At 42.8% G+C, this 11,847-nt stretch overlaps 1 protein-coding gene across 1 annotated transcript; it reads left to right on the top strand.

Annotated features, from left to right (window-relative positions):
- Positions 1-3,425: 3,425 nt before the first annotated feature.
- rcn1 (reticulocalbin 1, EF-hand calcium binding domain) lies at positions 3,426-11,565 on the top strand. Its single transcript, XM_033632947.2, has 6 exons — positions 3,426-3,806; positions 4,671-4,864; positions 6,101-6,279; positions 8,551-8,611; positions 9,626-9,825; positions 10,182-11,565. Exons 1-6 carry the CDS (start codon positions 3,586-3,588, stop codon positions 10,287-10,289), a joined length of 963 nt encoding a protein of 320 aa, XP_033488838.1. The 5' UTR covers positions 3,426-3,585; the 3' UTR covers positions 10,290-11,565.
- The last annotated feature ends 282 nt before the right edge of the window (positions 11,566-11,847 follow it).

Raw genomic sequence — 11,847 nt, 5'->3', positions numbered from 1 at the left:
CCACTGTATGAAATTACCCAGATCTTCTGTAACATTGGGCCTATAGAGCCAGCACAGTAGAGACTTACAGCAGCTAAGCGACTAACTTCTGGTGTAGCCCTCTGCTAACTTGAATGAGGATATAAATTATTTCGAAATGTTATCGGACCGAGTGGACTATAATCTGATAGTGAAACTGGTCATTTTGTCTAAGGAAAAAAAGTCTATGTGGGCCTCATGGCATCACCTGACAGACCTGGGAGCTGTAAATTCATGTTTAGCCACTATGTAAAATTGGCTTCAAAGCCCAGCGCTGCTCCTGATCTACAAAGCTGATGTGGCTTTTGCAGGAAAAGGTGACTTGAACAGTTTTAATCTCAGAGTGAAATAGATGCAGGTCCAGGCTTTTTATGACATATCACAATGTTAAATTAAAACAGAATAGAGAATGTGGAGGTAAGTCACGCCGTGTCGGAAGGGGGTGTCATCTTGTGAGATACACGCTCTGTTACTTCTTTTACCAAAGTGTATACACTCAGTCCAAAAACAAGATGGTGCACAGTGTCTGGGTATGTGAGTGGAGGTAGTGCATATGGTCTGTAATCCAGCCTTCGAGGCCTTACACATGCTGCGTTTTTGAAACACCTGGAAAACACGAGGTCAGGCACTGGATGCTACTCTTGTGCCTTTTTTGTTCCAGCTTTCAAGAGCGTGGCAGCAGCTTGCATCTGAGGTTGCTAAGCTACCTTAACAGGTACAGCATCATAGCCTATTTAACTGAAAGTTGAAAGGCTCTAGCAGCCCTGCCCCAACCTCTTCTCTAGACTGATATTTATGGAACAAGGGAAAGACATCCATTGGCTGTGATTAGTTTGTCATCATCACAACATGCAATGCACGCTGCTGTGTTCCAAAAGTTGAACTCAGGGTTTATCTCAGGGTGTAGCTGTCGCGTCCTGAAAAACAGGCCCTCTGGAACGCGTACGCACTGCAACGGCGTCACTCTGGCGTTTAAGCGCACCAACCGCACCTCTACATTGAAAAAATATGAATCTGAGGGCACAGAAATGGCGGCATGTGTACGGCCCTTAGACTGCCAAGTTATATGGATCCCTGTTGTTTATCGTGCTTTATTGTCAAGACGCTCCCCTGCTCTTTCAAAAATACAGACTACCATCTGTTAAAGGGCAACTTCTGTATTTTTCAACCGTATGATTCATAGGTACAACTCGTTCTAGTAATTGGTTCAGTATTGAGGGAGGCGGATGCAACCGGAGCCGCGAAACGAGCTAAAACGGTAACGGGGGAAAATGCGCCCCGTATAAGTTTGCGCATTAAAAGTGATTTTTTTCGCCACTGACCGGTTCAGATCGCCAGTGCTATGAGTGCTATGAGTGGAGTCAGCTGTCAGTCAGTGTTGGAGCAGAGAGGGGGAGGGCTGCCCCGCTGGGTACTGTAAGTGAGTATGTGTGTGTATGAAGTGTGTGTTTTTTCACCACTGACAGGTTCAGTTCGCCAGTGTTATCTCTGTAAATAGCATACTAGCCTTTCCCTTACCTCTGGGCTGTGTGATGTCACGAGCTTTGCTCCACTGTGTCTGTAGCTCTCTCTACTCGTGGGACAGCCGTTTTCTTGAGGAAGAGGTGTTTCGGGATTGGACGTCTTCTCTTCTTCGGCTGGCAGTAGTCATCTTGGGAGAAGTGAGCACTGCAGACCCGATGGTCTGCAAGGCGCAGTGTCTGGACAGGAGTGTTAGCATCCATTTGTAGCACAACTAGCCACAACTTCAGCATCTCGCCGTCCGACAAAGGCAGCCTATGAAAGCTGTACAGGGTGTTGCACGACATCCTGTTCTTGCGCTCGGGAAAAAGGCCCGTTTATTTGAGCACTCCAAAAACTCCAGTAACACTCCAGGGGGTAGCACATAAAAGACTCCGTCCTCTGACTCCTCTAGCGTAACACGCACACTTCATACACACATACTCACTTACAGTACCCAGCGGGGCAGCCCTCCCCCTCTCCGCTCCAACAATGACTGACAGCTGACTCCACTCATAGCACTCATAGCACTGGCGATCTGAACCGGTCAGTGGTGGAAAAAAAAGCACTTTTAATGCTCAAACTTATACGGGACGCATTTGCTCCCGTTACCGTTTTAGCTCGTTTCGCGGCTCTGGTTGCATCCGCCTCCCTCAATACTGAACCAATTTTAGAACGAGTTGTACCTATGATACGCACACATACACATGGGGAAATAGGGCCCAGGTTGAAAAATACCGAAGTTGTCCTTTAAGCAAAAACAAAAATATACAAAACCATCCCACTTTTCTGACTCTCTCCCTCCTAAAAAATGTTCTACAGTCCCTAAACTAAGATACCAATGTCCTGCTACTGCAAGCCACAAATCTCCAAAAACAATCAGCAGCTATTTTTCTGTATCAAAGAAAATCATTCTCACTGTGTGATGTTGGGAGTGATGAAACAGCTTTTGCTCAGCAAGCAAACATTAGGCGACATTTTTCTCTCACTATGGACCTTTTCCACAGCAGACATTTTGATTTGTCACAGTAGGAAAAGCACAGGTGTATTCCAGAACACTGATGAGGGCTGCATTCCACTCAGGGTAGGGCCTGGTATTGTCCATGCTGGTTCACTGGAATAGCTTACTGGGACATTTAATCGTTAATGTTATCAATTTCACCTGTGCTTTTCCCTATTTAGATGGTATGGTGTGCTACTAGTACTGTGGAGTATCATTTACATTAGTGTACTCATTTCATTTTTTCCAGAAGACCCACAGCAGTGCTTCAAATACACAAACATTAGTGAACATGTGCACACCCCGTTTTCAGGGTGCCCTGTTGATTGTTTTTAACAATTTCCTGCTTTCTTTGTAACATCACAAACAACAGTAGAGACAAGACTCTTCATGGTTGCATATTTGTGGGTGACACTAATTAAAGCAGTGGGGGCTTTAACCGTGTTTACACGTGCACATACCTGAGTGGTCGACACATTTACGCACAGCCACACCGTCATGGCGGGTGCATGTTGGTAGGAGAAGGGACACGACCATGATGCTGAAGCAACTCTGAGGACTGTCGAGCTGTAAGAATTTCATATTTTCCCTCCTCACTTGTTTAACTCTGACCCAGGCTGACTCCACAGTGAGCTCAGTTTGGCGTCAGCGTGCGACGTGGCGCCTGAACCCCTCTCGTGTTACCGACATCCTGTGATCCAATGGCAGATATCCTGTCAGCGGACGAGGCTGGGCTCTGCCTGAAACGGAGGCTGTGATTGGCTGTACGTAAGGCGGCAGAAAATCCCGGTTTGGTTGCATCCCTCCCTCAGGAAAAGAGGGACAGGACTGCCTAAAACCGTTTGAGTGAGGACTGTAGGTGTTCTCAGCTGACCTGTGTGCAGGTTCAGGTGCTCCCTGCAGGTTTGGTCATTGCGCAGCTGCAGCATTGTTACACACCGCCGCCGAAGAGAGGAGGAAAGGTTAGTGTGTGTCGGCGGGCAGTGAAAGTGGCTCCACAGCCGCTTGCTGCATTGTAGTGTCACAGGCCTGTGTAGAAACAGATCCTCCATCTTCACCCCTTACTGATGGACGTCTTCAGCTTCGTGTGCGCTGCGCTCCTGTGCACGGTTGTGGTGCACGGTAAGCCAACGTTAAGGAAAGAGAGAGTTCTTCATGACCCAGAGCTGAGCAGGAAAGCTCATGAAGACAATAAGAGCTACCAGTACGACCATGAGGCCTTTCTTGGCAAAGAGGAGGCCAGGACATTTGACCAGCTCACCCCCGAGGAGAGCAAGGACAGGCTCGGGTAAGCGCACAATACTCTGACTCATGAGCTGATCATAATGTCAGTCCTGGTGTTATTGTAACAGGCTGCTTTTGTTTTTGCAAATCACGCACACTCACTCCTCTGCTGCTGGAGTGTGTTGCGTGTGAAACAGTCCAGGCTAAGGACATTAAACATTTAACAACATGAGCAGAAGTGCCTGAGAAAGAAGTGCATGCCAGCAGAATCTACAAGGCCAGATAAAACGGTGCATTACTGCGCACTGTTCGCACTCACACACTCCCATACAGTTAATTGCCAAGCCGAAATCTTAATTATACATCGTCATTAAAGAACAATTTGTAGGTGATGAAGTTGGAGTGAAGTCGTGTGGCAGTAGACAGTCTTCATATAGAGCTGCTGCTGCCACTGGCTGCAGTGTATGCTTCATGTGCTACGTGGGTCTGTTTGTGTGCCTGGGTGACAAGTTGGCACCATGTAACACACGTTGGCCTAAAAGGGCTTTCCTCCCCAAAGAAAACTCTTTCCTGTGGTGTTAAGAGTGGGAGGACTCATGTAACATCACAACGTGGCAGCCTACTCTAAGAATACACCCCAGCTGCATTCTTCACTAAAATGGGTTTTCCTGCTCCTCCCTAACAGAGCAGTCTCACACTGAAGCCACGTCCCTTGTAGTAAAAGTGGTACTACCAAATATTTATTTATTTGTTCTGTCTCCTGTCCGCTGGTAAGAATAGTAGCCCAGTGTGTTGAGGTGAGACAGTGCAAATATTTGACTTGTGTCAGCTATCCTTGAAAATAAAGTCCCTCTATTGGATCTTTACCATCATGTTCGGGTATTAAACATAATGAAACGTGCCTTGTCTTTATCCTCTTGTCTTACAGTAAAATTGTGGATCGGATAGACAGCAACGCCGATGGCTACATCACCACAGCCGAACTCAAGACTTGGATAAAGCGTGTGCAGAAGCGCTACGTGTATGAGAATGTGGCAAAGGTGTGGACAGATTATGACCTGAACAAAGACAACAAGATTTCATGGGATGAATACAAGCAAGCCACATACGGATACTACCTCGGTATGTGTGTTTTGGGATTGATATGTCTTATTTGTTTACGTAGAATACACTATTTAAAGTCCAGTGTGTAGGATTTAGGGGGATATAATGGCAGAAACAATATATAATATACTGTAAAACTTCAATTAGTAGCCCAGGCTACTATTTGCTGAAATCACTGAAATCAACGGGCCTTTATTTGGGACAGGCCTTTAATTCCTTTCACACAAACTGTTGCTCAGCAAAGATGGGGATATGCTATCAAATTGTTTATTTAAACCAGTTTGAATATTACTTGTTTAAAAATTAGGCTTCAGATAATATATCAATTTGATCTAGCCCTGACAGATGGCACATCAGAGAGAGAGTGAGTTATGGCACTTGAGGATTACGGCACTCGGCATACTGATACATCACCACTTTATCCTGTTAAAACAATCCTCACAACTTGGATTCATTTTTATGAAAACCCCTTTAGATTCTTTTGATCTGAGGACCTTTACAGACTAAAGGAATATGAATAACTTACAGGGTAATCGAGGAATGGACACATAATTTGAGGCAGCCAACAAACCACTTTTATACATCTGAAGAACTTCTATAAAAAGAAAATGCACTGCTTGGCAACCAGACCAGACATCTAATTAAGACAGGCCTTTATTTGTCAAAATGTGCGGCCACAACAGGCTAGTAAAAGGGACTTGGTGTTTAATTGGGACTAGGCTTTTAATGGAAGTTTTTGGGTAGTAAGTATGTTTTCTTTAGTGTTAAATCACCTGAAAATAAGAATTACAACAAGCCTTTTACTGGTCAAGATCACCGGGTCTGCTTTTTGTGGAGAGGAAGAGACCTCTGCAGATAATTCGGCTCAGAGTAAAAACCTCCTAAACTTCTAGATCAGAAATAAGAAGAGAACACATGAAGTTATCAGAGAAAAAAGGTGAGCACACATTAGCAGGTGATGGGCCAAAAGCATGGGAGAAACACTGATTTGTAAGGTGAAACTTCTTTAGTCAGTGTTTTTACTGTTTAAATCACCTAGTCCATTTCTTTTGGAGAGGAAGAGACCTCTGCGGATAATTCAGCTCCCAGTAAAAATCTCAGAGGAACACTGAAGGAATTCTAACCTGGAGAAGTTTCAGCTTATTACAAACGTCACCGCTTGACGCCATTAAATCCCTGAAAATCTTACACACTTCTCCTTTAAAGTAAGTATTGCTACACATGACAGTAACCTGATTTAATTCCCCACTTTAGCCAACCCGGAGGAGTTTGAGGAAGCAACAGACCAGTTCAGCTTCAAGAAGATGCTCCCTCGTGATGAGAGGAGGTTTAAAACAGCTGATATGGACGGGGACCTGGCAGCAGACAGAGAGGAGTTCACATCCTTCCTCCACCCTGAGGAGTTTGAACACATGAGGGACATTGTGGTTCTGGTAAGCCCTCTGTAACCTCATGGTAATTAAGTATGATTAGAAAGGGGCTGTGCTGTCTGCTGTGTGTACACTAAGCTCAGTGTCAGACATTCAGACTTGCATGCAGGAGAAAATAAAATTCCCTGAATTTATAGTTTTGTAATTTGTTGGTCTGCTGTGAGATATTATGTAATTACAGGAACAGATTTGAGTTTCTATTCCGTATCTTTTATCTGATAGGCCGTTGGGATGAATGTGCTACATTTGGATAACTCCTTAATTGACTTTCTCTTTTTTTTGGGGGGGGGGGGGACAGGTCCAGTGGGATGGACCGACTGTCCCATTTAAGACTCGATCTTTAAATATAAATTTGGCCTTGTGGAACAGTTGCGTGGCAAATGTTAGCAGGGATGCACTATGCTGCTCTGTTCATAAAAGTTGTACTACCCATTTGACAGAGTTAATTATTAATCTCTCATTTTTCTGACGTCATCAAATGTTACCAACTGTTCAGCCGGTGGCGTCTTCACTGATTGCAGTGAATCTGGCTGAAGCTCAGCCTGTTTCTCACAGTGGTCAGACTCCTTTTTCTTTATAACTAATCTGTCACACAACCATACAACAGTGAGTAGTTGATGCTTCATGTAGTCTGAGGAATGAAAAGACTGAGATACTTCACAGCTTAAGAAAGGACGTGATTGTAGGCCAGCAGGACGGATAACTAATGGAGCTTGTACTGCAGGTTCAGGCAGGGACATGAAGTCATCTCACTGAGTGCCAACTGTGCACCTACAGGCTCATTCACATAACAGAGCACTCTTGTTTCCATGTCCGGCTTTACTGATATTGGCTGCTGTTGCTGTGACCTGCTTTCAGAGGCCAGAGACCTCCACTGCATTACACTGTAAACTAAAAAAACATTGACAGGTTTCTTTCTTCGTTATATAGCCTCCTTAGTGTCCTCTAGGTGTATCACAGCACAGCTGTTTGGAATGGCCTATCCTGTAATGCATTTTTACTGTTGCCACTACATCGTCCTAGAAAGGCTTTAGTTATTGACTTATCTGCAGTATTGTAAAAGTGGACAAAGACTCTTACCTTTATTTTGTTTAGTTTCAAAAGGAAGACTTTTGTTCATGTTTTCATTCCTGTAATAATGATTATAATTATTGTGTAATACAGTGAAAGTAGAGTTTTATATAGTCCCACTCTTCACCAGAGCAAATTTTTTTCCCCATTTCATGTCCTGTTGTGCTGCTCTTCTTTGTAGCGTACTGTTTTTTTACATAAGAAAATGGCTGTGCAACATATTTCTAGGAACCTTAGATTCAGAGTAGTTTCTGACTGAGCTTTGAATATTTTACCCAACAGAATAATCTTATTTTTTACATTTTATTTGTTTGTTATTTGTATGGTATGACCTGTCAAAGATTCTGGACCGGACTTCCAACTGTTTGGTTGGGTGAAGATGTGGCTAGTTGTTTCGCCCATTTCTGGTTCAGTGATAAGGGATTCAGATTATTAACCCAGCTCTTTAGTATAATGTTGGCTATTGTGATAAACTATGACAAGAATGCTGCTGACTGAACTTAAAGTCATATCTATCCCTGAATAGAGTACTGTGATTGTGATGCTTCTGAAATGTACAGAACATCTGTTACTGTGGATGTTTACAGATGTCTATAGTGTTGATGTTTACAGATGTCTATAGTGTTCTGTAGGTTTTATATTTTAATGGACACATCCCCTCTTGTTGACACACAAGCTTTCAGAGATTAAGTGGGTATAGAACATGGATGTTCTTGTTTATTATTAGTCAGCTATTAGACTTCAGGAGCTACATGGCTATGAATCATTTATCAGGGTTCAGAGAGGGCATCTCACCTGCAGGTACAGATGCATACAGTGATTTCAATCTGTGTAGCTGCATGCGTGTGTTATGCACAGATGCATTGCAATTAGTCTACATGTATGTATGGTTAATGATCAGCTCACACGGAAAGCCTTTAAGTAAATTGACAGGATGTGAGATCTACCATCTACCAGGGCTTCAAAAGCCAGCGTTTGCTAAAGTGTGTATCATCTTTTAATGTGGAGGGTTTGGCTGTCATCAGCAGGGAATCCTGTAATTGTAGTGTCAGTCTGCCAGCCCAGCTGTAAGATGACCCTCATACATTCACGCGTCCCGCCTGGGGCGACGTGTTTCTCTTTTATTACTCACAGCGCAAGTTCCTCTATTGTTGACCCTCGTGTCTCCCCTTTAATGACATCATTAACTCATTGTGAATGCAGGAAACCCTGGAGGACATTGACAAGAATGGTGACGGACACGTGGATGAAGATGAGTATATTGGTAAGTTTAAGCAATTCATCTAATTAGTTAGGTCAAATTAATTAAAGGCTCTGTATGCCACATTTAGAGCATCAATACAGCAGCAAACCACTATTCGCTATGTGAAGATATAGTGGTGTAATGGTGTCTTGAGCAGAGAATAAAGTCATGCTCCCTCTGTGTGTGTTGTAATCTGAGCGTCTCTGTTGTTTGTTGTGGTAGAAGGTCCAGCTGCATGTGCATATCAGTGCATGTTTGTGTCCCACTGGCTAGCTCATCGCTGCCGGTTTTACTGCGCTTATGCAACAGTTACAGCTGAGATCAGGACAGCATTGTTGCAGGAGTGTAGCGCCCACCCTCCTTATCCCCTGTTGTTAACACCACTAGGTCTGTCAGCACTGTTTATGGAGCTAGCACCGTTAGCTGCTAGCCCCTGGCTCAGCCACCTCCATGTTGAGAACTGTGTCCAAACAACTCATACACTCTGAATTTCACACAGAGCCTTTATAAGATATGCAATACACTGCACTAAAACCACACAGTAAAAACTAGAAGCATAAAGTGATAAATGTGAATACAGTAAATGTATTAAACATGGACATTCCTAACTCTGAACCACTGACATGGAAAGGGCAAAACAGGCTAGTCATCACAGACACAGGAAAATACAGTTGTGCAGCATTAGCATAGCTGTTATTAGCACAGTTGTTGATGGCAAAATCCATTACTTTTCTTTGATTTACTCCACTTGTAATGTGCATATATGTGCTGTAGGATTTGTTCATGTATTGGTTTTGAGCCGCAGTCCATGTGATTAGTTTTTGGATGTTTTCTGTTGACCTGATACAATAATCAAAGTTGTGTTTATTGTGTGTGAATATGTCTGCCCATTGTGGTTGTCATTTAAGTAGAGATGACAGAAGTTTATTTGATCGATAAAACTATAAAAAGATAAAACTAGTACATAGTTGTTTAACTGCAAACATTAACTCACTGTTGTACATTTTTTAATTCCATTGTACTTGACTGTTTCAGCCGACATGTTTGCTCATGAGGAGGGGGGTCCAGAGCCGGACTGGGTCAAGACCGAGAGGGAACAGTTCTCTGATTTCAGAGACTTGAACAAAGATGGCAAGATGGACCAGGATGAAATCCGACACTGGATTATGCCACAAGACTATGACCACGCCCAAGCTGAAGCCAGACATCTGGTGTATGAGTCTGACCAGGACAAGGTCCGTTGCTTCATCTTAATCACCATGTTTAAGATCCATTTCCTGTCATATTGTGAATATGGGGTCTTGTCCACGCTAGGCTTCAGCAGTATCTATTTTTTCATACCTTCCTAAAATTTCATCAGTATGTGGTGGTATTTGTGTGCGGCACTACCTAAACACTAGGTCTTCCTCCAGAAACAGAGACTGTTTTCAACACCAAATTCTACACAAACTTGCAACTTTCATTTTATCATCATTGCTGTGGCCATTGCCTGAGATAAACAAAATATGTGTTGTTTTCCCACATATTTCGATATGAACATTGTTACAGTAAGGCTCATTTATCTCACACTTCCCTTGTCCTCCCTCCTCAGGACCAGATGTTGACCAAAGAAGAAATCCTTGAAAACTGGAACATGTTTGTGGGAAGTCAGGCCACCAACTATGGCGAGGACCTCACCAAGAATCATGACGAGCTCTGAGCTCACAGTGCAGCCTCTGTTGTGTGCGTGTGTATGTGTGTGTTAGGAGGGCTGGTGAACGTCTTTGTCCTTTAAGACAGAATCACAGACTCTTGCACCTCCTCCCACCACCACACACCACCACTCCATCCTTTCCTCTTAATAGCGAGACAGATGTCAGAGTGTTGGATTGTGAACCAACACTGTTGACACCAGACCAGAGGAGGGACAAGCGTCAGTCCTACCACTAACACTAAGGGTCCATCTCGGTTTCATATCGTCGGTTCTGTTTCTGACATTCAGGAGCAAAGCCAGACCCAGTGGACTTCAATTCCATCGATGGTGCCTTCCAGCCGCGTCGCTGGCTCCGCTGCCTCAGAGATCTGTATAGATAGTCTTTAATAAAACTGTCAAAGTTGAATGCCGAGCTTTAGGTGAACTGTCAATAGCAAAACTGTTTTTTAAATACAAATGTTAATGTGAAACTACAACGCAGAACATTTATTCTGATTTTATTTATTTATCACATCTCTTGTGAACTTTAGGTTTGAGAGGATTGAAGAGTTCAACTAGAGATGGTTTTCACAATGTTTCTTTGTTTACAGTTTTCCTGGCCATATGATTTTGTTTTTAGTTAAGTGCTTTAATAAGTGTTAATTAACTGTTGTTTATTGGCATGGTTTTTGCACGCATTTGGTTTTAGTGTAGCCTGTGAAAGATTTTTGTCTTCATATTTAGTTTGAAATGTATTTATTGGTAAACTTCAGGCCAACAATATGCTCCATGTTAGAATTTTAAAGACCTTTGCTGAATTTACATTTGAGCTTTACTCTTTTACAACTGTCTAATTTAATTGAGGATGTTTTTGTAAAAGTGTATTGGTTTGAATACATACACTCCCTGTTAAATCATCCAGAGGTCATCTTTTTGTATCAGGTGTACCACATTTATTTTTACTGCATTTGGTATTGTATATACTGTGTAAGCCTGGTGTTTTAGAGCATCAGAAATTCAACTTTTGTCTTTTTTTTCCACATTGTTTGTATTGGATAGTTTGTACAACAGGTGCATAGAACTATGCGACTCAAGAAAAGATGAAACTACGACCAAAATTTGTAATTATAGTCAAATTCTCACTCCATACCCTTCTCATCTTTTTCTGTCCATTTTATTTTTTTGTTGTAAACCTCATTGCATTAATAGTCCACATCACACATGCGCACAAATCCATCAACATGTCTCCTCCTCCACACTGCACATGCTCATGAATTGTGTCAAAATAAAAGAAAGAAAGGTATTTTGTGTGTTTTGTGTGTCTATCTCTTTTGAGGATAGAGACTTCATAAATATGATGAGCAGCTAATAGGGATAGTTCAGTATTTTGGAAAATGCACTTTCTTGCTAAATTAGAAAAGAAGATTAAGCAACTGCTGAGCTTAGCACTGAGACTGGAAATGGGAAAATGGCAAACCTGGCTCTGTCCAAAGCTAACTTCCTGTCGTGTCCACTGGAAGTGTGGTAATGTCACTGTGATGACCAAGATTCCCAGAAGTTCCTGCGCCTGGCCAAGAAAAAGTCC

The sequence above is a fragment of the Epinephelus lanceolatus genome, chromosome 2 (genome assembly GCF_041903045.1).
Source record: "Epinephelus lanceolatus isolate andai-2023 chromosome 2, ASM4190304v1, whole genome shotgun sequence".
NCBI classification, from domain to species: Eukaryota; Metazoa; Chordata; class Actinopteri; order Perciformes; family Serranidae; genus Epinephelus; species Epinephelus lanceolatus.
Note: the sequence above shows the minus strand (reverse complement) of the source record. Positions and strands in the feature narration are given on the sequence as shown.

Excerpts from the sequence above, each read along its gene's own strand:
- rcn1 (XM_033632947.2), top strand. The coding sequence starts at position 3,586 with ATGGACGTCTTCAGCTTCGTGTGCGCTGCGCTCCTGTGCACGGTTGTG. Across the intron at positions 6,280-8,550 it reads TGAGGGACATTGTGGTTCTG|GAAACCCTGGAGGACATTGA; the intron begins GTAAGCCCTCTG and ends TTGTGAATGCAG. Across the intron at positions 8,612-9,625 it reads GGATGAAGATGAGTATATTG|CCGACATGTTTGCTCATGAG; the intron begins GTAAGTTTAAGC and ends TGACTGTTTCAG.